This window comes from Lepus europaeus, chromosome 9 (assembly GCF_033115175.1).
Source record: "Lepus europaeus isolate LE1 chromosome 9, mLepTim1.pri, whole genome shotgun sequence".
Taxonomy (NCBI): domain Eukaryota; kingdom Metazoa; phylum Chordata; class Mammalia; order Lagomorpha; family Leporidae; genus Lepus; species Lepus europaeus.
The window spans coordinates 26,394,262-26,420,204 of NC_084835.1; the positions used below are offsets into that span (position 1 = coordinate 26,394,262).

At 59.6% G+C, this 25,943-nt stretch overlaps 1 protein-coding gene across 1 annotated transcript in view; it reads left to right on the forward strand.

Annotated features, from left to right (window-relative positions):
- NISCH (nischarin) overlaps positions 1 to 25,558 on the forward strand; it is a 36,183-nt gene extending 10,625 nt beyond the window's left edge. The window contains 19 exon segments of the mRNA XM_062201036.1: positions 5,779 to 5,827; positions 6,701 to 6,864; positions 7,164 to 7,259; positions 8,257 to 8,352; positions 9,807 to 9,959; positions 10,535 to 10,603; positions 10,980 to 11,165; positions 11,286 to 11,414; positions 12,434 to 12,547; positions 12,744 to 12,837; positions 17,061 to 17,185; positions 18,129 to 18,178; positions 19,288 to 20,676; positions 22,208 to 22,574; positions 23,001 to 23,157; positions 23,556 to 23,684; positions 24,073 to 24,176; positions 24,179 to 24,236; positions 24,436 to 25,558. Of these exon segments, the coding sequence (XP_062057020.1) occupies positions 5,779 to 5,827; positions 6,701 to 6,864; positions 7,164 to 7,259; positions 8,257 to 8,352; positions 9,807 to 9,959; positions 10,535 to 10,603; positions 10,980 to 11,165; positions 11,286 to 11,414; positions 12,434 to 12,547; positions 12,744 to 12,837; positions 17,061 to 17,185; positions 18,129 to 18,178; positions 19,288 to 20,676; positions 22,208 to 22,574; positions 23,001 to 23,157; positions 23,556 to 23,684; positions 24,073 to 24,176; positions 24,179 to 24,236; positions 24,436 to 25,046 (4,140 nt within the window). The 3' untranslated portion in view covers positions 25,047 to 25,558.
- The last annotated feature ends 385 nt before the right edge of the window (positions 25,559 to 25,943 follow it).

The window sequence follows — 25,943 nt, forward strand, 5'->3', positions numbered from 1 at the left end:
GGACCTGTGGTCCTAGAGCAGAGGCTTTCCAAGTCAATGAGTGGAATCCATGAAGAATCCTAACACACTGCTTTGGGGCAGGACATTTAACAGTGGGCTTGCAGACCTTTCTCTCCCAGCCCTGCTACTTCCCAGCTGTTTAGAACCCATCAGTCATATAATCGACTGTTCCCTGGCTCCTCATTGTGAGGTGGTAGGGGACGGCCATGTGAGGCCTCCAGGGGACTATGCAGTGAGGGTCCAGGGCTTGGAAGAGCAATGGATCCAGTGCCAGGGCGCACCACATGCCAGCCGTGAGAAGACGCATTCAATTCTCTGGACAGATGGTATTTATATTGCTTTCTTACTTCAAAGCCAGTTGGCTGAGGCAAGGATGCTTTTCAAAGTTTGAAATCAGAGGCTATGATGGAACTGTCCTTCTCTCTCTGTATTTCTGATGTTCAAATAAATAAATAAATAAATAAAATCTTTAAAAATTTTTTTATTTACGTGAGAGAGTTAGAAGGAGACAGGGAGAGAGAGAGAGAGAGAGAGAGAGAGAGAGAGATCTTCCATCTGCTGCTTTACTCCCCAAGTGGCTGCAGCAGCCAGGGCTGGGCCAGACTGAAGCCAGGACAGGGAACTGTATCTGGGTCTCCCACATGGGTGCAGGGGTCCCAAGCATTTGGGCCGTCTTCCTCTGCTTTCCCAGGTGCATTAGCGGGGAACTGGATCAGAAGTGGAGCAGCCGGGACTTGAGTTGGCACTCACATGGGATGCTGGTGCCACAGGCAGTGGCGTAATCAGCTGTGCCACAGTACCGGCCCTTCCATCATTTTAGTGCCAAGTACTGAGGCTGTGAATGATAACAGATTTCAGCATATAGCCTTCGAGCCCTGCTAACATTTAGGTTTGTGTTCCTCAGTGGGGAATTTCTGCTTCAAGATGAATCACAGACAATATACTTGACCCCTGTAAGAACATCTCATCACTGACATCAAATAAAAGTTAGGGATCACCCCACCCTAGCCTGTATGGCCAAACCATACTGACACATAATTGAGTCTCTGATTAACTCTCCACTGACAAGCACATTACCTGAGTGTGCGCCAAGCAGAAAAGTGAGGGACTGGCCTGGGATTTTGACAGTACAGGCATGTGTTTTCGGGGTGCATTGGCTCCTGGGGCACAGCCAGGCTCAGTTTGAATGTAAGTCATAGAGCTTACCTTAACTAGTCCTTGGTGTGTCTGTGAAGTTCAAGGCTGCATACCTGGGCATGGCAGGTGGTGGTCTGGTGATGGGATTAATATACCACTCCTGGTCCCATCACCAGACCACCACCTGCCATGCCCAGGTTGTTAAACATTCCTAATATTAGTGTCTTTTTATTGAAAATTTATTTTATTTGTTTTAAGATTTATTTATTTATTTGAAAGGCAGAGTTACAGAGAGGCAGAAAGAGGTCTTCCATTCTCTGGTTCACTCCCCAAATGGCTACAATAGCCAGAGCTGCGCCGATCCAAAGCCAGGAGCCTGGAGTTTCTTACGGGTCTCCCATGTGGGTGCAGGGGCCCAAGGACTTGGGACATCTTCTGCTGTTTTCCTAGGCCATAGCAGAGAGCTGGAACAGAAGAGGAGCAGCCAGGCCTGGAACTGGCGCCCATATGGGATGCCCGTGCCACAGGCGGAGGATTAAGCTAGTACACCATAGCGTTGGCCCCTGAAAATCTTTATTAAAATATAAAGAACATCCTCTTTTAAAGGCACTGTGATCTAGACATTTGTGGTACATGAGGCACAGAGCGGGGGGGGCGGGGGGGGTGGGCCACAGGTGACTGAGAGTCTTTGTGGCTTCCCTGTCACTTCCTGGCCCAGAGAGGCCTGACGCTACACACCTGTGCTCAGGAGCCTGCAGGGAGATGGAGAACCCCAAGGAGGACTGAGGCATTGCTTTTTTTTTTTTTTTTAAAGATTTATTTATTTATTTATTTATTTATTTGAAAGTCAGAGTTAAGGGCTGGTGCCGTGGCTTAACAGGCTAATCCTCCGCCTTGCAGCGCCGGCACACCGGGTTCTAGTCCCAGTTGGGGCACCGGATTCTGTCCTGATTGCTCCTCTTCCAGTCCAGCTCTCTGCTATGGCCCGGGAGTGCAGTGGAGGATGGCCCAAGTCTTTGGGCCCTGCACCTGCAATTTTTCTCTGTCTCTCTCTCTCACTATCCACTCTGCCTGTCAAAAAAAAAAAAAACAAAAAACAAAAAAGAAATCAGAGTTACACAGAGAGAGGAGAGGGAGGGAAGGAAGGAGGGAGGGGGAGAGAGCAAGAGAGAGAGAGCGGTTGATCTTCCATTCTCTGGTTCACTCCCCAGATGGCCACAACAGACCAGGAGCCAGGAGCTTCTGGGTCGGGCTGAGGCATGTCTGTGTTCCTCTCTGGTTCAGTCTTCCTCCCAAGCTGAAGGTCAGCCTGGAATGTTGCAGCAGTGTGTACTTCCTGTGCTCCAAAGAGCAGAGTGCACTTCTGGGAATCCACGGAGTGCAAACCTGCTCTTTGCTGAGCACAAGCCCTTGGCTCTCCCTGTCTTTCTGTTTTCTCACTAGCTGGCTCTCTAGCTTTCTGTTTTCCGGAAATTCCAGCCCTATCATTAGCAGGGCCAGCGCTGGGACTGCTCTTTTTCTGTGCTGACCCCAGCTGCCCAAAGAAATGTGCTGTTGAAGGTGAAAATCGTTCCACACGGATTGTGAGACAAGGGGTCCTTTCCCATGAGAGACCTGTAGGAGCAGAGCCTCCGAGTGCATAGCTCACTCCCGGGAAACCTCGGAGCTCCTGCCTGGGACGGAGTGGGCGCCTGCCGGCAGCCTTGGAACCTCTCAGATCCACACGAATGGACTGTGGTGAGGATTTGTAGGCAAGGCTTGGTTTGCAAGACTGTGCATGGAGAAACAGGCCAGGCTCTTCCTAATTTTCAGTCCTTCACAGCTGCCAGGGAATTGCGTTTCAGTGGTTGTAAGGACTGGAGGTGAACTTGAGAGTGCGCCCGCGGTCTGTCCTCCCACTTGTGCTGCTCAGAGCCCTGCTGTCCCTGTCTTGGTGTTCTCACATGTGCCCTGCCCGCTGCCAGGCTCCGAGTCTGGAAGCTGGACTGGTGGGGCGCAGTTCCTGTAATCTGACCTTCAGATAGATTAAAGATGTAAACACGTTCGGCAAAACGCCATGAAGCGCCCCCAAAACCGAGAAGACTATTTTGTACTCTCAGAGTGGGGAAGAGGCTGTGGAAGTCACAAGGGAAAAGAATGATGGGTTAAATAGCGTAGACCTGAAAACCCTCTGTGAGTGAGGAGAGCCACTGTGGCAGAGGGCTGAGGCCCATGCCGACTGCAGGGGGTGCGTCAGCCGGTAACCACCATGTATGAAAGATGACAGGAAAGACAAACAGGAATGGGAACACCTTGTCCCTAAACAGGTGCATGGCCTGTCCTGGTGGTGGCATTGGCCCTGTGAGTCAGGAGGGGGCGTGCAGCCTTCCCTCGGGAGCTGTTTACCCAAGGCCTCTTGGCTGCCATCTGTTCATTAGGTAAAATTCTCAACTGTGGGCAGGGGGGGAGCCCTGCCAGCCCCTGTTCCTAGCACCGAAGTGCTGAGGCCGCTGGCTTGTACACAGAGACCCAGGCCGAGGGCCTGAATGGGGCTTTGCTTGTGTCCAGCCATGTGAAGTCAGAGGGTCACAGCCCCTGTCCACCTCATTGTGCTCGGATATGGAGCAGGGCTCAGGAGCTGCTTCCCCTGGGAGGGGATGAGGAGAACGAAGGCTTGTCGTTATCTCGTCTCCTTTATCAGAGCATTGCAGCCTGAGGACAGATATGGGCCTAGTGGTTAAGACAGTGGTTGAGGGGCCGATGCTGTGGCGTAGTGAGTGAAGCCGCCTCTTGCAACGCCAGCACCCCACATGGCACCAGTTGAGTCCCGGCTGCTCCACTTCCGATCCAGCTCCCTGGTGTTGAGCCTGGGAGAGCAGCGGAGGATGGCCCAAGTTCTTGGACTCTTGCACCCATGTGAGAGATCCGGAAGAAACTCCTGGCTCCTGGCTTTGGTCTGGCCCAGGCCTGGCCTTTGTGGCCATTTGAGGAGCGAACCAGTGGATGGAAGATCTCTCTCTCCCTCTCCCTGTCTTCCCTCACTCCTGCCCCGTCCCAGTGTTCTGCCTTTCAACTAAATAAATATTAAAAAAAAAAAAAAAAAGACAGCGGTTGACACCTCTGCATCCCACCTTGGAGTGCTTGGGTTCGAGTTCACCCTCCTCTCCCGACTTCAGCTTCCTGCTCATGCACACCTTGGGAGGTGTGCATGGCTCCAATATTTGGGTCCCTGTCACTCCCATGAGGGACCTGATTAAATTCACCATCCTGCCTTCAGTCTGACCCAGCCCCAGCTCTTGTGGGCATTTGGGAAATGAACCAGTGGATAGGAACTCTGTCAAATAAATAAAAGTAATTAGTTAATTTTTATAAAGGGGGTTGAGGGGCTGGCATTGCAGTATAGCAGGTTAAGCCACCGTCTGTAGCCCTGGCATCCCATATGGGCATAGATTCAAGTCCTGGCTACCCCACTTCCCATCCAGCTCCCTGCTAATGCACCTGGTAAAGCAGCAGAGGATGGCCCCTGCACACCCACGCGGGAGACCCAGAAGAAGCTCCTAGTTTCTTTTTTTTTTTTTAATTTTTTTTTTTTGACAGGCAGAGTGGACAGTGAGAGAGAGAGAGAGACAGAGAGAAAGGTCTTCCTTTGCCGTTGGTTCACCCTCTAATGGCCGCCGCGGTAGTGCGCTGCGGCCGGCGCACCACGCTGTTCCGATGGCAGGAGCCAGGTGCTTCTCCTGGTCTCCCATGGGGTGCAGAGCCCAAACACTTGGGCCATCCTCCACTGCACTCCCGGGCCACAGCAGAGAGCTGGCCTGGAAGAGGGGCAACCGGGACAGGATCGGTGCCCCGACCGGGACTAGAACCCGGTGTGCCGGCGCCACAAGGCGGAGGATTAGCCTGTTGAGCCACAGCGCCGGCCTAGAAGCTCCTAGTTTCAGTTCAGCCCAGCTCTGGCCATTGCACCTGTTTGGGGAGTGACCCAGAGGATGGAAGATCTCTTCTGTGTGTCTCTCCTCTCCCTCTAACTCTGCCTTTCAAATAAAGAAATAAATATTTAAAGGGGGTTGAAAATGAAAGGTAAGCATCATGGGTGGGGAATAATACAAAGGAAATCCTTTCTCACCTCTTTCTTGTGGCTCTGGAGCCGAGCGAGGCTGCTGGGAGTGTAGAGGGGAAGAGACCAGACGTCCACTGTTCCTGAGACCTTTGGAAGCATGCAAGAGGGGAAAGGGCTAGCCCAGGGGGGGCTGGCCTGCAGTGCCTTCATCCCACCACCTGATGGGAAACAGGGCTGCCTCTGCTCCGCCGTTTTCCGGGAACCTCCAGAGCCAGTTTTGAGGGCTGCTGGCTCCCCAGCCAGCCCTCGGCATAGCCAGGCTCTGCTGCCGCCGGACCCTGGTGCCCTCTGCCCCTGCTGTGCGGACTTGGAGCTGCGTCGTTGGTCTGTTTCATTGGGCATGAGAGACGTTTCTGATAGCCCCAGATCAAGGGTGGTTTCATTTCCTCTCAAAGCCTTTACTGCGTTACAGGTTTCCTCTGTCCAGTTTTGTAGATGACTTTGTAGAGGCTGGCACTGCGGCCGCAGAGAGCGGGGCATACACACACCCTAGCGACCAGGGAAGGAAGACTTTGTAACTGCTGGTTTTGTTTCCCCTGCAGGAGATAAATGGCATCACTGCGGCACTGGCTGAAGAGCTCTTTGAGAAAGGTACGTGGCCACGGGCGCTTGAGATGCCGGCACAGCGCGCTTCGCCCTGCTGGATGCCCAGAGGCTCAGGGCGGCCCAGAACGCACCTGCTGAGATGAACTTGGCTCTGTGGTTGCCCCAAGCCCTACTGGGGGACAGGCCAGCCTGCCCACGTGCCTGCTCTGAGGAGCTGTGGTCCTTCACCTTGGGAGCTTGAAGTCCCACGTTGGGTGGCCATCCCAGGCTGGGAGGGGGCGCCATGCTGCCCTCTGCACCGGGGCTGCCCTCACTGAAAGGTTCAGCTGGCAAATAGAGGCTGACGTTGGCTTCCAGAGCCTGCCAGGCAGCCCAGGAACAGTAGCTGATGGTCATGAGTGCTTTCGCGTCCCATTGCCTTCCCTGCCAAGCCATCAGCACCCATCAGCCATGACGACACTGAGGGCAGGCGCCCGCTTGAGGCTGTGTGGCTGGAGAGAGAGAGGACCAGATGCATGTCAGTCTGGCTTAGGGGCCCGCCTGTTCTAGGCCAGTTCTGTGCTGGCCTTGTAGAAGGACGTCAGCGTCTGCACCTTGGCGGCTGCAGTGCAGCACTGTCGCCCAGGATGCTGCCTCTTAGCAGCCTCATCCCACTCAGTGCCTTGGATTCTGATGTGCCTCACTCCTCATGGTAGCCATGCTGGCTGTAGAGCCCCCACGGCCCTTCCCTTCCCTGTCTTCACGGATCCAGGTTGCCCTGTGCCCGTGTGCTCAGGGCCTTGGCTTTGTCCTGACAGGGTGGGTGTGCATAATGAGTGCTTGGGAAGTGCTGGTTGACTGTTAGTCTGATGGGCAGTGGTGGCATGATAGGGTGGGCTGGGGGTGAACACTCATCTCTTGGGGGCATGGCTGTTGCAGGAGAACAGCTCCTGGGGGCTGGCGAGGTCTTTGCCATCAGGCCCCTGCAGCTCTACGCGGTTACCCAGCAGCTACAGCAGGGAAAGCCCACGTGCGCCAGTGGGGATGCCAAGACCGACCTTGGGCACATCCTGGACTTCACCTGTCGCCTTAAGTACCTTAAGGTAAAGCTGCAGCAGCTCAGTCAGCTGGTGCACAGCCAGCATGGGGCCCATGGGCTGGCTCACTGGCTGGCCGTGTGTCCCAGAAACCACGGTAGGGCCTGAATACAAGTGTTCATGGCCCTGTGTTTCCGGTTGTGGGCACCAGGGGGCAGTTGTGACCCAGTGGCCCTAGCCTGGTTTGTGGACAGTAGAAGTGGACCAGGCTTCGGGCTCGGCAGCTGCTGTAGCACTGCCCCGTGAGTGTGGATGGGGAGCCATTGCAACAGCACCCCGAATTCAAGCCAGACCTTTGGCCTTAGGTTTCTGGCACAGAAGGACCTTTTGGGACCAGCAACATTCGGGAGCAGCTGCTGCCGTTTGATTTATCAATCTTCAAGTCTCTGCATCAGGTGGAGGTAAGGCCCAGGGCCCGGGCGCAGGCAGGACCGAGAGCGGCGTGGGCGTCAGCTCGCTCCTTACTGACTGGCTAGGAAGCGTTTTTTCATATTGGGTGTCCAGATTTAATCATAAGGCACTGGTCTCGTGTTTGACTCTGTGCGGCAAGTCCAGGCCCTCTGAAGGCAGAGGGCTTTGAGGCTTCCCTGCCCTCTGGGGCACCCACACGACCAAGTCCTGCTTTGCATTAATCACTACTAGGCCCATCAGTTCACAAGGCCAACTTTACTAGCAGTTTTTAAAAGAAAGAGAAGTTAGTTTTGAATAATAAGAAATGCCCTAAAGCTGTGTTTCTTGAGCACAACTTTTGTGTTCAGCCCTGAGCCCTGTGTCTGATGTCGATTGATCGTCTCGATAGCTCTGCGAAGTGGGCACTTAATTTCCATTTTACAGTTGAGGAAACTGAGGCCTAGGGCAACAGCGAAGTCTGCCCAGACTCACACAGTTCAGGAGGGAAAACCGAGATTGGGGTTCAGCTGGGTCTGACTGCAGAGCCTCTGCCACGCTCTTCTGCCGCAGCATTCTGGGTGTATGTTGGAGGCCTCAGGGACCGCCCTCCTCGGTGCAGACTTGCAGGCCTGCGTGCACACGCCAAGGCCCTGTCTGGGTGTGTGGGTGTGTGGAGCCAGGGAGATGGCTCCCAGCATGTGCTTGGGCTGGTGCCCCTCCTCCCAGGACACCACCCAGCTGAGGGCAGTGAGTGGAGCGCACACCTGTGACCCACCCTTCCTGTCTGCCTGCCACGCCCCGAGCTGCCCTCGCAGGGAACATGGGACTTGGGGCTCACTGTGCCTCAGACAAGCCAGATGCCTTCCTTGGGAGACGCAGTGTGGAATGTTGAGTCTGCATGAAGCACTGCGGTACAGAGACCCGGGTCTGAGCTCCCCCTGCCCCTGAGTGTTGTGCTGCCTTTGTGTGGGTGATGGACTCCCACTCCGGGCATGTTCCTCGTTCCAGATCAGCCACTGTGACGCTAAGCACATCCGAGGGCTGGTCGCCTCAAAGCGCAGCTTGGCTACGATGAGCGTCCGTTTCTCGGCGACCTCCATGAAGGTGAGCCTCTCTGTTTCCTGCCTGGCACCATCCCTGGGACGGGGTCCTGCTGTGGTCCCCACTGTCAGGCCCCGGTGGCCGGCCCTCCCTGGGTCACCAGGCACTTGGCAGCCCCTGGGATGCAGTAGTCTGCACCTGCATCTGTGTTGTCCACAAGACATTTCAAGGAACAGTGTTGTTTTCCCCCTCGAAATAGAAAGGACGCCGCAGGTTTTTAATGAGCAGTGGTGAGGCTGGGCCAGGGGTGGGACTAATTAGCATGATGTAACTTGCGCGCGGTAATTAGCATGATGTAACTTGTGCAGGGCTGCCGAGCCCTGACTTAGCACCTGGGTGTTGTTCCGGAAGGTGAAGTGGTAGAAGAGCTGGGCCCTGCTGTCTGTATACAGGCAAGGGGAACATTCCAGTTGGGAATGTAGGAGAGGATTTGCTTTTTGCCTTTTTTTTTTTTTTTTTAAGAGATTTGTTTATTTGAAATGCAGAGTTTCAGAGAGAAAGGGAGAGACAGATCTTCCATCCACTGGTTCATTCACCAAATGGCTGCATTGGCCAGGGCTGGTCCAGGCCAAAGCCATGAGCTTCTTCTGGGTCTCCCATGTGTGTGGTAGGGGCCCAAGGACTTGGGCCACCTTCCACTGCTTTCCCAGCCCATTTTTAGCAGGGAACTGGATCGGAAGTGGAGCAGCCAGGACACAAACTGGTGCCCATATGGGATGCCAGTGCTGCTTAACCCACTACACCACAGTGCCAACCCTGCTTTTTTGCCTTTATATGGATTGTGCCCTGGTAATGTTAAATTTTTTCCCCAGTACAGAAAAGCATGTGGTGGCCAGTTTGATGACTCAGAATGTCCGATTAAGATTTGGGTTTGGGGAAGTCTTTTTCCTGAGGCTGCTGATGGAAAGGATCCAGCTGTGAGAGGGCAAGAGCACTGGGCTCCATGTCCCGCCTCGAGCAGCTCCCCGATGCCTGGCTGAAGGAACCTGAGGCTGCCCATTTCGAGAGGAGAGATCTTGCATCCGAGTCGGAAGGCAGCCTCTTCCTTCCCTTCCCACAGTCTCGGTGTTCCCGCTGCCACCCCTGACCTGTGCAGTACTGGTTCAGCCAGGGACCGCATCCCGAGCTCTGAAAGCAGTTAGTTGCCTAGCAACACCTCGTCTCTGACCTTCAGCCTGGAGAGTTAAGCCAGAAAAGGCAGCACCATGCAGCCAGCGGCCGAGGTGGCCACGGGGCCTGTGCTCCCGGGGCAGGGCCAGGCCCATTCCAAGTGCTGTTCCTCTGCTGAGGCTTGCAGTTATTTCACAGCTGTGGAAAGACACACGCAACAGCCCCGATTTAATGCAAGTTCACTTCCACAAGCTAAATATGCTCCAGCCCTCCCTTCAATTTTGCAATGATCGTGTTCCCAGTGAGTGTTGCGTCAGGGGTGGTGCTCAACAGATGTTCTTGCGCAGGAAGTCCTTGTTCCTGAAGCCTCAGAGTTTGAGGAGTGGGAACCAGAAGGTGCAGACCTGGAAAGCCCCGTGACTGCCATCATCCCCACCTGGCAAGCTTTGACCACCCTCGACCTGAGCCACAACAGCATCTCCGAGATCGACGAGTCTGTGGTAGGCGCCCAGCAGTGTTGCCACGGACTGCTGGGGCTTGACCGAATCCCGGGAATGGGTGTTTAATTTGTCTCCAGTGCTCTGTGCATTGCCTGCAATTTCTACGTTAATTTCAAAGTGGGCTTAATTAGATGAGGTGATGTAGTACTTGGGAGAAAGTGGAGCATGTTAATAACTACATGAATGTTGGAGAACCATCGAAAGTGATGACATGTCCTTCCAAGGAGTGGGGCAGAAAAATCCCTCCCAGGTTACAGCCGTGTAGGAGTGACATGCAGGTGGCTTTAGGACATCTGTTCCTGTGTGGCTCTTTCGGGGTGGGCAGGCTTGGAGAAGGTCAGGCTCCCCTCTCTGGCTGGGATTTTGCCACTTGTTTCTACCTCTAAGAGCCAAATGTGTGAAAACGGTAGATGGTGTTCAACACTGGGGTCTCTGTGTGCCCCTTCGGGGATGGTCAGATGGAGGTTCGTGGTCAGGGGAAAGAGTCGTAAGGTGGCCATCTGCCATGTGCAGGGCCCGCGTAGGGCGCAGCCTCGTAGGGTAACATCCAGTGTTCTTTCTTTTTCTTTCCCCAGAAACTGATCCCAAAGATTGAGTTTCTGGACTTGAGTCACAATGGAGTACTGGTCGTGGACAACCTGCAGGTAACATCTTTGGGAACCAGCCCTGCCTGCAGGAGCTCTCTGCGGTGGTGGGGAGGCTGACGCAGCCTTGGGAGTTTAGCCATACCCTGGGGTTTGGAGGGGCAGAGGCTGCCAGCATCCCTTTAGGCATCTAGCAGTGCAGTGAGTGACTGTTGATCCGGTTCCAAGAATCAGAGAAGCTGAATAAACAGACACCGAGCACCGTGTGGGTGACGCGCCTCCATTCTCAAGTGCACAGCCCCGTTTTCAGCGCTCACCTTTCTGGGGTGCTGCTGGGCTGAGAGGCTTCGCTTCCCAATCACAGCAGAGCAAACAGGGCAGTTGAGGTGGGAGTGCCTCAGCCCCAAGCATTCCCCCGTTCTCCATGCTGCTGCAGCACCTGTACAACCTTGTGCACCTGGACCTGTCCTACAACAAGCTGTCCTCCTTGGAAGGGGTTCACACCAAATTGGGGAACATCAAGACTCTGAACTTGGCGGGCAACCTCCTGGAGAGACTGAGTGGCCTGCACAAGCTGTACTCGCTGGTCAACCTGGACCTCAGCGACAACCGAATCGAGCAGGTAAGCTGTGTCCCCGCCTGACCCTCAGGAGGAGCGTTGCGATTCCTTTCATTTTAAAAAGACCATGAGACCTGCTGTGGTGGGGGAAGGGCCCAAGTGAGTGGCGTTCATCCCTTGCAGATGGAGGAGGTCAAGAGCATAGGCAGCCTCCCGTGCCTGGAGCGCGTGGCTCTGCTGAACAACCCCCTGAGCATCATCCCCGACTACCGGACCAAGGTGCTCGCTCAGTTCGGAGACAGGGCCTCCGAGGTAAGGCCTGGCACGGGGTAGTCTCCAGGGGTGGACTTGAAGGGGTTCTGCTGTTGCCTCCCACCCCTGTCCAGGGGGCCTGTGACTGGCGATTTTGCCCAGGCTTCCCCACATTGCCTCGTCCGAGCCTCAGGCCACAGGGCTCTCCACGAGCACACAGGCACAGGTGCCCGGTGTGGAGGGATAGCTTCAGCTTTCAAAAACATTTACCTAAGCAGGGGCAGGAAGAAGAGACTTAGGATCATCATTTCCTGGGCAGCCTGTGCAAAGCATGGGATACATGCAGAGGGTTTGCTCACCGTCACTAGGTGGCCTAGTCTGGAGTCCGCTGCTGGCTGTGGCTGTGTGCCTACTGCCATGCCAACCAGTTGGGGCCTTGCCAGGCTCACCCATGCCCTCAGCTTGGAGCAGGCCCCACCCCTTTCTGTGACCAGACCTTGGAGCCTGTCTCTTCCCAGATCCCAGGCCAGAAGATACCTAGGAGTCTGTCTAGATCCCAGCCATCCCCTCTTCATGCCCTGCACACACTCACCAAAGTTGCCTCCCAAGATGCCATGTCCTCCTTCCTGGGCTGCAGCCCTTGGGAGCTGACCTGACCTGTGGTGTCAGCTCTTGTCCAGACACTTGGGGCCTTCCTCACTTGGCCACCTGCCCTGCTGCCTCCTGGCGCCCTCTTACGCTGGCAGATGAGGGCCCTGCCACGCCCCCGCCCCACCACTCTGTGCCCTGTCCTCCAGTTCCCCTGCCCTGAAGGCTCTGCTCTCACTCTTTGACCATCTCAGTTCTGCCTGTAACTGGGGCTTGGTTCCAGGCACCCCCTTCTCCCACTCGGCGACCGCTTGGAGAAGGACTTCCAGGGACAGACCAGGCGGGGGGCGAAGGGGCTCCCGGGCCCCTCAGGCTGTGCCCAGGTCACCTCCCTCCCAGCAGGCTCAGCCTCCCTTGGTTTCTGGCGTCCTCACAGGGCCCGGCCCACTCAGCTGGGCCCCATGCTGAGAGCCACTTTCTGGACCCTGTAGGTCTGTCTGGATGACACAGCGACCACGGAGAAGGAGCTGGACACGGTGGAAGTGCTGAAAGCGATTCAGAAGGCCAAGGAGGTCAAGTCCAAACTGAGCAATGTGGAGAAGAAGGTGGGTCCCCATGTGGGAGGCGCAAGTAGGGGCGCCGGGCCGTGGCCTTGCTCAGGGCCGCTGAGGGGCTTGTGACCCTGCCTGCTGCTCTGAGGGACAGGCGAGACCGCTTCCTCGTCACCTGTCATGTTCCTGGCTCGGTGAGACCTGCTCTTCCTGGGCTTTCTCCCCCCGGCTGACTCAGGCATCCCTGCAGGTGGGTGAGGATCCCCGGCTCAGACCCAGCGGCTCGCCCCCCACCGTGGCTCCTGCCTCCACCTCCCTGCCCCAGCCCATCGTCTCCAGCCAAGGTAATCGTGTATGCCTGTTGCTCCCAGCGCAGCCACACAGCCGGACCTGGGCCTCCTGGCTGGGCGGGGGCTGGGGAAGCTGCCGACACCTGCTCCCTGGCGGGTCGGACGTGGGGAGGGCCATGCTGTCAGCACGCCAGCTCCTCTCAGGCGGCCTGTGGTTGTGGGCAGGGTGCATGGCTCGATGTCGGCTCTGTTTGCCTAGTGAGGACCCCAGATGCTCTGATGCCCTTTTCCAGTTCCTCTGGGTGGGGAGCTAGGGGGTGTCTACCTGGGCCCTGAGATTGCCCTTTGAACAGGCCCAGGGTCGTGGGCCCACGAGAACCCACTGCCCACAGGCTGCGTGGGCAGGCCAGCTGCTTGTTGACCAGGAACCGGGCCGGCTTACCTTGCCAAGTCTGGTGGCCCGATGGCTGCGAGGGGCACTTTATTTTACATTGCCTCATCTCTGGCTCTCATGGTGCCACAAAACCCTGTGCTCATGGGGCCAAGGTGGGCGCTCTGTCCCTGTGGACCCGTGGAAGACCAGTCCCTCTCCTCTGCCTGCTGCCTTAGCATTTTCAAAGGGCTTTCACCTCTGAACCCAGGCACCCCCGGAGATGAGTGAGTGAAGCAGGTGCTGTGAGCGTGTCTGCTGGCCTGGCCCCCACGCAAGAGGGGAGGCTGTGTCGTCCCGAGTGGCGCTGAGGCTCGGGACGTGCAGGGAAGAACGGCGCCTGCCCCAGCTCCTGGAGACGCAGGACTTGTGTGAGGTCTTGGGGAGACAGTTTGACCCTGTGTTGCAAGAGCCAGAAACACCTTCCCGGCTCTTGACCTGGCAACCCCACACGTGGGGATGCTCTCTTAGAGCGATGAGGTCCTGGGGAAGGGGGAGGTGAAGTGCTCACTGCTAGCAACACACAGCTGTGACCTCAGCACCAGAGGAGGAAATGGAGGAGGAGAGGAGGAGAGGGAGAGGCGGCGTCCTGTCAGGGAGAGAGGCCTGGGCAGGAAGCAGGGGCGCCACTTCAGGCAAAAGGCCTGACCCAGAGCAGCAAGCACCCAGGGCTCCTGCCGAGAGACGCAGAGAATTCCTAGGAGTGGGAGCAGGGAGCTAGGAACCTGAGCAGTTGTCGGGCTGAGAGTTTGGGGTTGTGATGTTTTGCATAAAAGGGGAGGAAGGTTGGCGTCGCTGTGAGCCCCGCGGGGGAACCTCATGACTGAAGGCTGCTGGGGCCTGGGATGCTGTGGTCCTTGCGGCCGGAGCCTCAGTGGTTCACAGTCAGCATCTGGCAAGTCTGTGAGCCAGGCGTGAGAGCACGCCTGTGAAGAGCAGACCCAGGGGGCAGGGGGCTGGGGTCTGCCCAAGGCTGCGGCTGTGGGCAGCGCCCTGTGGCGGCGAAGTCTCCACACCAGCCGGGCCTCGCTCTCCCTTCCTCACTGCCAGGCCACCCTGGGGACTGTCCCCCTCCCCAGTCCCTGGACACTGAGACCCTGTCGCCAGATTTGCACCTCTTCTAAATAAAACTGCACTGGATGTCGTTGTGTGCACAGCTCTTTCCTTTCGGGGAGGAACAGCAGAGGTCAGACCCCTGTCACAGCACTATCCTGATGTCCCCATCCCGTCTGCCTGCTGAGTGACCCTTTCTGACCACTTGTTTGTGCAGGCCATGGGCCAGGAAGGAAGTGGACAGACTGTCCCTGTCCACAGTCCCTCGTGTCCAGTGGGGCTTGGGAGGGCAGTGGCAGGATAGCACGGCTGTGGGGATTAGCGGGGCTCCCCAGCCCTGTTGGGTGCTGGGGAGTTCTCATGGTGTGGGAGCCTCGGCTGCGCTCACTGCCACCTGTTGCTCCCAACTGGACTCCAGGAGAGTGGGCTTGTGAGTAAGCCAGGCACTCAGGGCCTGCCTGAAGGGAGCGCCAAGAAACCCCAGGCCCCTACCGTCGCAGAAGCTGTGAGCCAGTGGTCGGAGCCCCGGAGCATCAGGACCCACGGAGCAGATGTGCAAAATGGCAGCGTTGATTCTGCAGCCGGACCTGGCGGCTGAGAAGGCGTGGAGATGGGGGTGAGGAGCAGGCCTGGGGGGCGCCAGCTGAGGCTGTGTCCGGCTTCCCTGTTGCGTGACCTCAAGCGACTTGCAGCCTCTCTGAAGCTGTTTTCTCAAAAAACTCTGTGAAGTGGATGTGCCTACGTCATCAGTTCTGAGCGCGTACATCTCTGCCTGTCACTCTCTGAAACAGAGATGCATCTCTCAGTTGGTGGCTCCTAGTTGCTGTCTGCAGCTGATACTCCTGACAGAGGCGTGGGGCAGCCTCCCAGGGGCCACCTCCCGCTGAGGCCAAGATGGCGCCACGTGCACACGTCTTAGATTTGATGCAGCGTGGTAAATACAGAAGCTTGCATGGGCCCCTGTGGGGCGCACTTAGCACTGCTCTGTCCCTCTCCCGCCTCCCTCTTGGGTGGTCAGATGACCAGCCCGGTGCCTTTGAGGAGCTTGGAGCCTCGTGGGGAGAAAGCAGGCCATGGTGTGGGAGTTCGTAGGATGTCGAAGCAGTGCGGATGGTGTCTGAGGTGGTCTCCAAGGCTGCTGGGACTGGATCGTGTTCCTGGGAGGCGGCAGGTTCCGGGTGACAGCACACAGAGTGGAGGAGAGCCCGTGGGTGCTTCATGCATGGCTGTGTGTTCACCGCCCTCCCACCCACGTAGCCCCTGCTGCTTCTCTCTGTGGGGTGTTGGCTTGGGCCACCTGCCTGCCCTGCCTGTGGGCAGGGGACCTGGGCTGTGTGAGTCCTGTCCTGGGTGGCAGCTGAGCTGGACCAGGGCCTCGTAACCTGTGGGCCTCTGGGGGTCTGAGTCGCGTTGGCCAGTGATGGCTTGGTGGGAAAGCCAGGCTGCCGGCTGCAGTGGGGTATACCATAAAGGCCCCTAACCAAACCTGGCCTGCAAACCATCTGGAGTGAGAGGTCCAGACAGGTTGTATTCTCAAAACAACCTCAGCAGGGCTTTAAAAACCCCATGCACCTCCAGGGGGCGTGAGCCACAATGCTGCTGTCCAGTGAAGTGGCCCCAGGCAGGTTACAGGTGTGGTCTGCTGCCAGCAGGCCCTGGCTGTAGCCTGGGTGTGTGTGTGTGGGGGGGGGGGCAAAGCCTGCAGCAGCTGGCAAAGGGTCCCATGCCCTGCACATCCTGGGAACCCTGCAGTGGTGGCAGATCAGGGGCTGGGGTCACATCTGGACTTTTCCTGGGAGCTGCTCCAGGAACAACCACCTTTAAGGCTCCTGATGGCGTGTCTGTCACCACACTTCTCTCCCCAGTGTGGGCCGGCTTACACCCGCGTGCCCGCCTCTGCCCAGTGAGCCTGGGCCAGGTTGAGGGGTCTGGCCTGCCTTTGCCAGAGCGAGACCAAGCTGGTCTCCTGTTCCCACTTGCTTTTTCATGTGTGCTTGTGAGGGTGAGAGCGTGCCCTATGCCGTACGTAGTCCCATTGCCCGCTCCTCATGGCTTGTCCTCCGTCCCCTGTGGTCTCCATGGTTCTTTGACTTTTGTGATCTGTAAGAGTTTTTTACAGAGTACACATGCAACCTCTGTCACATACACCAAGCACTCTTTTTTTTTTTTTTTGACAGGCAGTGAGAGAGAGAAACAGAGAGAAAGGTCTTCCTTTTTGCCGTTGGTTCACCCTCCAATGGCCGCTGCGGCCGGCACACCACGCTGATCCGAAGCCAGGAGCCAGGTGCTTCTCCTGGTCTCCCATGCAGGTGCAGGGCCCAAGCACTTGGGCCATCCTCCACTGCCTTCCCGGGCCATAGCAGAGAGCTGGCCTGGAAGAGGAGCAACCGGGACAGAATCTGGCGCCCCGACCTGGACTAGAACCCGGTGTGCCGGCGCCGCAAGGCGGAGGATTAGCCTGTTAAGCCACAGTGCCGGCCACCAGGCACTCTCTTTCCTTTTGTCTTAAAGTTTATCTTCAGCAACTATGTTGATATAGTCAAATGTACCATTTTCTTCCTTTGGGTGGTACTCAGTTCCTCCCTCTCCGAGATTAGATGAGCAGTCGTTTGTGCTTTCCTTGAGTTATTTTAAGATTTCAGTTTCACATTTTCTTCCCTAACCCATGTGGCCGGGTTTTGGGGTCTGGCTAGCCCCTGGCCGTGCCAGCAGCCTTGAGGCCCCCGCCCCAGGTGTTGAAAGCTGCTCTCCCTGCCCCGCCCTGTCCTGCCCCACCCACCCCTGGTTTCTCCAGGAATCATGTTCGTGCAGGAGGAAGCCCTGGCCAGCAGCCTCTCGTCCACCGACAGCCTGACTGCTGAGGACCGGCCCATTGCCCGGGAGTGCTCTGAGTCCTTGGAGTCCCTCCCTGCAGGACAGGTAATGCTCTCCTCCGGCATGGCTCCTCCGGGGAAGCTGTCTGCTCCAGGGAGCGCCCTGGCTGGATGCGGCAGCTGCTTCCAGGCTGCAGTGTGCCGAGTGCTGCCTGCACTGGCGTGAGGCTGCTGTCCTGACCTGGCCGTTAGGGCTCTGTGTTGAGCCTCTCTGCCCTCTCCTCTCTTGGTCTCAGAGGATGGGACCAGGCGATTCTTTCTGACTGGACCCTGGGGGCAGATGGAGGCAGATGACCCCCGGGCCCCATGAGCAACTGCCCTGGGGAAGACAGAGTTCCTCCCCCGCTGCCTGGCACCGCTGGAGCCCATCTGCCCTTCCTGCGTGTAGCCCTCGTAGACGAGGACACGTCCTGGGTGGGACGCAGTGACTCCAGCACCTCCAGAACCGCTTCCTGTGTCCGGTGGGGAGGGGAGGAAAGCAAGAGCCCTGGTCAGCTGTGTGCGGGGCATGGCCTGGTGCCTGAGTCTCCCCGCGGCCCCATTGCTGTGCTGCCACACAGGCCATGACCAGGTGATGTGGGCACAGTTTGCAGGATCCTCATCTCCCCAGGGTCACACAGGTCTTTCGCTACTGTTCCCAAGTCCTAGGTTTTTCCCTACTGCTCAGAGACCACTGGGAGGGCCTGATCAGGGCTGTGCCACCTCTGCTGCTGGCTGCTGGCTAGTTACAGCTGGACCAAGGCGGTCAGCTGTCCACTCGAACCCAGGGTGGTACAAGGAGTCCTCAGATGCCAGATCCCCGGGGAGAAACACCAGGCCCTGGCCCGAGGTTGGAAATGGGGCCTGGAGTCAGGCAGGTGGGAGCCTGAGCCCTGCCGTGAAATGGGGTGCTAACGGGGTGGGGCTGCCCTTGGGGCCCCAGGTGCGGCTTCCAGGGAGCGCTGAGGACGGCTACGGCCGGTGGGGCTGACGCTTTTCTTGTCTACCAGGCAGCTTGTGACGAGCTCAGGGACGTGCCGGGAGCCGTTGGCGGTGCAAGGTAGGGATGAGCACCAGCAGGCTTCCCAGGCTCGTCTGTGGGCTAGAGGTGCCCGCCACTCCTCGTCAGCCACCTGCTGGCAGAGGGCCTGTGGAACCGTTTCTTCCTTGAGGTAGACACAGCCGAGACAGACTGAGATATGCTTCCGAGTTCTAACCCCTGGATTCGCTGGCACGTGTCGCTCTGACAAGGGATTGGCAGATGAACACCCAAAACCTGGGCTGCTCTGTGGGGCCCATGGGCTAGGAGTGACGGGGCTCCTAGAGGCTGGGTCAGGTGGCCCACAAGCCCTGAAATGCTCTGTCTGCAGAAGCTGCTTTCTGACTCGTCTTTTGTGCCCCGGCTGTGGTGGCCTGGAAGACTTGGAAGGGACCCGTGAAGCAGTTAAGGTGCTGCTGGGTCCCCCGCCTCCCCTGTCAGAGGGCCAAGGTTCAAGTCCCAGCCCCACTCTCCATTCCAGCTTCCTGCTTATACACACCCTGGAGGCAGCAAGTGGTGGCTGAGTTAGCTGGGCCCCTGCCACTCACATGGGAGACCCAGGGACAGTTCCTCACTTCTGGCTTTGGCCTGGCCCAGCGCCAGCTGCTGTGTGCATTTGGAGAGTGAACCAGAAGATGGGAGATCTCTGTCCATCTCTCTGCTTTTGAAATAAATGAGAAAAATCAACCAACCAATAAATGTGAAGTCCTAAAACCTGCCCTACCCCACTTGCCCGTCCCTGGAAGCTGCTGGGCACCGTGGGAGGGAGCCGTTCTCCACAGTGGGCTCGTGCCCTGGGGCACTCCGTGGCTCCCGGACTAGTGGGCGTCTCTGAAAGACTGACAGTCCTCGGGGGCGCTTTTGTCGTGGGAGTGAGTGTGGTCGGGGCAGGGCTGTGCTGCATGCCTGGGGTCTGAGCCCCTTGAATGGTGGCCTCTGACTCAATCCCAGGTCCCCAGCTGTGCCCTGTTCCCCACCATGCCTTGTCCTGGGAGGGGCTTGGCTGAGTTGAGACCCATAGGTTGGTTCCTAGGGCCAGAAGGCTGTAGCAGGCTCCACAGGAGGCAAGCAGGGGGGGCCCCTCCCGCCCCCATGTCTCTGACCTGGCTCTTCCCAAACATCCTAAACAGCCCGGAGCACGCGGAGCCAGAGGTGCAGGTGGTGCCTGGGTCCGGCCAGATCATCTTCCTGCCCTTCACCTGCATCGGCTACACGGCCACCAACCAGGACTTCATCCAGCGCCTGAGTGCGCTGATCCGGCAGGCCATCGAGCGGCAGCTGCCTGCCTGGATCGAGGCTGCCAACCGGCGCGAGGAAGGCCAGGGCGAGGAGGAAGATGAGGAGGAAGAGGAGGACGTTGCTGAGAACCGCTACTTTGAGATGGGGCCCCCTGATGCTGAGGAGGAGGGAGAGGAAGAGGGTGGCCAGGGGGAGGAGGAGGCGGCGGCGGCGGCCGAGGAGGCGCGCCTGGCTCTGGAGTGGGCGCTGGGTGCAGATGAAGACTTCCTGTTGGAGCACATCCGGGTCCTCAAGGTGCTGTGGTGCTTCCTGATCCACGTGCAGGGCAGCATCCGCCAGTTCGCCGCCTGCCTCGTGCTCACGGATTTCGGCGTGGCCGTCTTCGAGATCCCGCACCAGGAGTCCCGAGGCAGCAGCCAGCACATCCTCTCGTCCCTGCGCTTTGTCTTCTGCTTCCCGCACGGCGACCTCACCGAGTTCGGCTTCCTCATGCCGGAGCTGTGCCTGGTGCTGAAGGTGCGGCACAGCGAGAACGCGCTCTTCATCATCTCGGACGCCGCCAGCCTGCACGACTTCCACGCCGACCTGCGCACCTGCTTCGCCCCGCAGCACATGGCCATGCTCTGCAGCCCCGTCCTCTACGGCAGCCACACCAGCCTGCAGGAGTTCCTGCGCCAGCTGCTCACCTTCTACAAGGTGGCCGGTGGCTGCCAGGAGCGCAGCCAGGGCTGCTTCCCCGTCTACCTGGTCTACAGCGACAAGCGCATGGTGCAGACAGCCGCCGGGGACTACTCGGGCAACATCGAATGGGCCAGCTGCACACTCTGCTCGGCCGTGCGCCGCTCCTGCTGCGCGCCCTCCGAGGCCGTCAAGTCCGCCGCCATCCCCTACTGGCTGCTGCTCACACCCCAGCATCTCAACGTCATCAAGGCCGACTTCAACCCCATGCCCAACCTCGGCACCCACAACTGTCGCAACCGCAACAGCTTCAAGCTTAGCCGCGTGCCGCTGTCCACGGTGCTGCTGGACCCCACGCGCAGCTGCACCCAGCCACGCGGGGCCTTCGCCGACGGCCACGTCCTCGAGCTGCTCGTAGGCTACCGCTTCGTCACCGCCATTTTCGTGCTGCCCCACGAGAAGTTCCACTTCCTGCGCGTCTACAGTCAGCTGCGGGCCTCGCTGCAGGACCTGAAGACCGTGGTCATCGCCAAGAGCTCTGCCACCAGTGCCAGGTCCCAGAGCCCCCGGGGAGACAGCCAGCCTGCCAAGGGCAGGGCCAGGTGAGACTGTGCCTGGCTCTCGGGACCCCAGGGGTGTGGGTGGGGCTGGCACGCGCACGGTCTCCAAGCATTTGCGGGTTGTCAGTGGGCCGTGCCCCTGCTCCCTGGCTGCTTCCTGGCTCTCGGCTGCCCTGGGCACAGCTCTTGGCTCCCTCAGGCTTGGTGCTGGGCGGCTGCTTTTCCTCTAGGCCCTCAGAGGAGGCTGAGGAAAGCGGTCCCTCCCCAGGCAGGGGCTGGCCCAGGTTCCTCCCCCCCTCCCCCCCCCCCCGTCTGCCCAGCTGGGAAGCTGCAGGCTGCAGCACTCCGAGCCCAGGAGGGCAGCACCGTGGCCCTGGTCCTGTCCACTCTGCCCTCCTGGGTGCAGCATGGCCTCCAGGGCCCCCCGCAGGCTCTCAGTGCTGTGGCTGGAGCTGTGGCTGGGCTCTGCTTCAGGCCGTGGCGTCTCAGAGACCAGCTCCGGGGCTTCCCCCGTTGATGCGGCACAAGGCCTCCTCAGAGCCTCTTGGCTGAAAGCAGCAGCTGTGAGCTGTGCGGGGCACCTCCGCCTCCTGCTGGGGAGATGGAAGGAGTTGGCGGCCCTGTCCGCGCTCTTCCTCACCACCCGCACTTCCCTGCCCTGCTGAGCCTGGCTTCCCCCTTCCTCAGGATGGCCCGGGGGGCGGGGGCAGGGCATAGAGAGGGCCCTTGGGGGGCTCCTTCCTGTTCCCCTGCTCACTCGAGGTGCGCAGGGGCCGCCTTCTGGGACCGAGCCCTTCATTTGACCTCCATCCCCTGAGACGTGGTGGACCTGCGCTGGCCTCCCCAGTGTGGGCAGTAGAGACCCTGTCCCACCACTGCCCCCCCAGCATTTCCCGGCACCACCCACCCCCAACAGCTGCTCCCTGGGGGTGCCCGGCCCTTTCAGCGGCTTGTGAAGAGGGTAGTCCTGCACGTGTCCTCCCTCTACCGTGGGGGGCTGTGGGCTGCATCTGGGCTCCAGTTCCTCTCTACTCCCAAGCCTGGCAGGCTGTGCCCATGGGGGATTGATTCACCCCAGCTCACACGTCTCGGTCCCAGGACAGCAGGAGGGCAGCCCAGAGGCTTCTGGGGGGTGTTTGGCCAAGTGCAGGATCAGAACCCCAGGTTCTCTCACAGCTGGACTGCGTCCACAGGAGAGGATGGCACCCGAAGAACTCCTCTGAATGTAGGCATGGCCTGTAGTCTGGTTGCAGGGACCCTGCCCTCCGGTCTGTAAGGTTCTGGGCAGTATCTGGGCTTGTGCCTAGAACAGAGCAGTGTGGCCATGTGCAGTGGTGGCTGCCCCAGAGGCCCAACTGAGTGGCAGTTGGACTTTGTGATTCTCACCGGTCCTGGGCACCTTGGCAGTGCTTTGCATGCTGGAGTGGCATTGCCAACACCACTGCCACCCTCTCCACCCATGGCCAAAGCCCACACTTGCCCACCTTTTGCCCTTCTGTCCTCCCACTCCTAAGAAGTGTGTGGTGTGAAATCCATGTTGATGTGGTATCTCTTGGGGGATTGGGCAATGCAGCAATGACCAGGAGGCCCCAGCCCCAGCCCCAGCCGAGGTCCCAGCAGAGGCTCCAGCTCCACCCCCAGCCCCTGCAGGGGCCTCAACCCCAGACCCGCCAAAGGCTCTGGCTCCGGCTCCGGCTCCAGCCCCAGCAGAAGCCTCAGCTCCAGCTTCGGTTCCGGAGGAGACCCCAGCTTCTCCAGCCCCAGTGAGGGGTCTGGCACAAGCCGAGAGCCCCACCCAGTACCCGAGTGAGCACCTGCTCCAGGCCACCTCGGAGGAGAACCAGATCCCCTCGCACCTGCCCGTGTGCCCGGCGCTCCAGCACATCGCCAGCCTGCGAGGGGGCGCCATCCTCGAGCTCTTCCACAGCAGCATCGCCGAGGTAGCACCGGTGCCGCGCAGGGCCCGCAGCCGGCACTGGGAGGAGAGGGTGTGGGTTGGGCTGTGGTTGGGAGGCCTTGCCTTTCAGTCAGTCTCAGCTTTTGCTGCTCGCTGCCTTGGAGAGCAGGCCAATGAGGCCTGAGCTGCCCCCCTACCCCGGCCAGCTTGCCCCGTCACCCCCTCCCCCAGGGCAGACCCTGCACCCTCACTTCCTCTCCGCCTCTAAGTTGACAGTCCTGCCGATCACATGAAGTAGCTGCCCGGGACATGCTGGTCCCCAGGGTGGTGGGGCTGGTAGAGGTGTTCTCCGGGAGGCAGTGCCTGCCCAGAGGTCTCTTCTTGGGCCCAGGGTGAGAAGGGAGAAAGCGCGTGCCCCGCCCCCCTGCCCTGCTCTCCTGCAGAAGCACCCCCGGCCCTCTGTGTCCAGGTAGAGAACGAGGAGCTGCGGCACCTGCTGTGGTCGTCCGTGGTGTTCTACCAGACCCCCGGGCTCGAGGTGACTGCCTGCGTGCTGCTCTCCACCAAGGCCGTGTACTTCGTGCTGCACGACAGCCTCCGCCGCCACTTCTCAGAGCCGCTGCAGGGTAGGGGCAGGGCTGTGCGTCCTGGGCGTGGCGGGGAGCCGGCTGTGGCTTTGGGAGCAGCAGCCCAGCTGCTCTGGGCCAGGAGTCCCTGGCCTGAGGACTTCCCTCCCGGAGTTGTCAGGGACTTGAGGCCAAAGATGGGTGCGCTGAGCCAGAACCCAGCGAGGGCTTAGCTGCTGGCCATGACAGGCATCGGGCAGCCTGAGCCCTTTGGGACGCCAGTGGGTGCCTTAGCCAGTGGACTGGAGGCTCAGCCCCCAGGCTGCTCCACGCAGGAAGCCTTGCCCGTCTGTGCCAGCCAAGGGGACCTGCTCCTGCTGGACAGTGCTGCACACCTGGGAACTCGGGCTCCCCTGCTAGAGCCACGGCCACCCTGAGTGCTGTTGTCCCCATCACAGATTTCTGGCATCAGAAAAACACCGACTACAACAACAGCCCCTTCCACATTTCCCAGTGCTCTGTGCTGCGGCTCAGCGACCTGCAGTCGGTCAACGTGGGGCTCTTTGACCAGCACTTCCGGCTGACGGGTGAGTGACCTGCTGTGCTTTGTGTTGTTGCCGTGAAGGCCGGTGTTATCTCCCGGCTTCCGAGCCAGGCGGGCGCTGGAGGAAGCCGCCTCAGGCACTGCTGAGGGTGCAGAAATCGGCCGGAGCCCGGGGCAGGGGCGGAGCAGCACTGCGCTGGCCAGAGGCAGAGCGGCTGGCCCGGGCAGGATGTTTGTGACTCACACTTCCTGAAGAGAGAAAGCTAAGCTCTTTCCTAACGCCTGCGTGTCCCCTTCCAGAAAAATCTCAGCCCTTCCTGCCACAAAAATGGCTGCCTCCCAGGGCCTGTGTTGCTTCCCACACAGGCCCTGCTGGCCTTGGCTTGCTGGGGACGTGGGGGCGGGGATCAAGCCCACCTCTCCTCCCACAGGCTCCTCCCCGCCGCAGGTGGTCACGTGCGTGACGAGGGACAGCTACCTGACGCACTGCTTCCTGCAGCACCTCATGGCTGCGCTCTCCTCGCTGGAGCGCACGCCCCCTCGCCGGAGCCCGTGGACAAGGACTTCTACTCGGAGTTCGGGAACAAGGCCACAGGTACCCTGGCTAGTGCGGGCTGCAGGGGGAGCCTCGCGGTCTCCCGCTGAACCGGCCAGGCTCCCCTGCAGCACGGCCTCTCCATCCCGGCAGTCTGTGCACTGGGCTGCTGGCCTGTGGGGCTTCTGCCGTCCTTGAGCTGGGGTCCCTGGGGGCTCGGGCCAGTCCCAGGCTGCAGACCCCGTGGCTCTCTCTGCAGGGAAGATGGAGAACTATGAGCTGATCCACTCTAGCCGTGTGAAGTTCACGTACCCCAGCGAGGAGGAGATCGGGGACCTGATGTTCATCGTGGCCCAGAAGACGGCCGAGCCGGAGAAGGCTCAGGGCCTCAGCATCCTGCTGTATGTGCAGGCCTTCCAGGTGGGGCCACCGGCCCCTGGGCACTGCAGGAGCCCCCTGCGCCCCAAGACCCTGCTGCTGACCAGTGCCGAGATCTTCCTCCTGGACGAGGACTGTGTCCACTACCCGCTGCCTGAGTTTGCCAAGGAGCCGCCACACAGGGACCGGTACCGGCTGGACGACGGCCGCCGTGTCCGGGACCTGGACCGCGTGCTCATGGGCTACCAGACCTACCCGCAGGCCCTCACCCTGGTCTTTGACGACGTGCAGGGCCACGACCTCATGGGCAGCGTCACCCTAGACCACTTTGGGGAGGAGCCGGGGAGCCAGGCCAGGGCTGGCCAGGGCCATGAGGTCCAGTGGCAGGTGTTTGTCCCCAGTGCCGAGAGCCGAGAGAAGCTCATCTCGCTGCTGGCCCGCCAGTGGGAGGCCCTGTGTGGCCGAGAGCTGCCCGTGGAGCTCACTGGCTAGCCTGGGCTCCCGCCTGCTCTGGCTGGCCAGGCTTTCCTCATTCCTCTCAAAGTGTTGTCGCCTCCCGTGTGGTACCTTAAGTTGGCTGTCCTCGCCGAGAATGTGAATGTCGTCAGTTTGTTGTCTGTAAGGCCGGGGGGAGCCCGCAGGGCCGTCCGGCAGCCCCCGTGGCCCTGTCGTCTGTCTCCGGCCTGCGGCGTGGCAGGCACCCAGCGGCGTGTCTTGTGATCCCGTTGTGAGCACGTGCACCGTGGCTGTGTGTGACTCTCACACGTCTTTCCTGAAGCGTCCTGTCCAGTCCTTCGTCGCCGTCGCTGTCACTGTGGACGATTGTTGCTCACGATGCTGGGGGCGGGATGCGCACGAGCGCTCTCCCCAGGTGCAGGCCTCCCCTGGTGCAGGGGGAGAGCCCTGGGGGCAGGAGTGCCCCGGCTTGGGGCTGAGAGGGGTGGGCAGCACCAAGTGTGATTCCCGCTGCCTGTTTTCTCTATTCCAATAAAGCAGAGTTTGACACGGTCTGTGGCTCGTAGTTCAAGAGTCACCGGGGTCCGAGCAGCGCGTCGGCCCATACGTGGTTGGCGTGGGCGAGGGAGATGGGCGCAGCCCTGCAGGAGCCGGATAGTGGCTGGGATGTGGAGATTTGGGGTGGGGGGGACCTCTCCTGAGCAGCCCTGGTTGTGCTCCCCAGGCACCCCCATCCCCCCAGCCTGGGCAGTAGAGCAGGCCCACCTCCTGGAGGCGTGACCTGTTGAGAGGGCGAGGCCCTGAGGCTAGGGTTGCTGGCGTGGGGGGCCCAGGGTCTCGAGGAGACAGCGCTCGCACGGCGGCAGGGGCGGACCTGTGGGGACGTGGGCCCGTGCCCGTTTCTGTGCTCCAGTGCTCAGAGAGTTAGCTTTC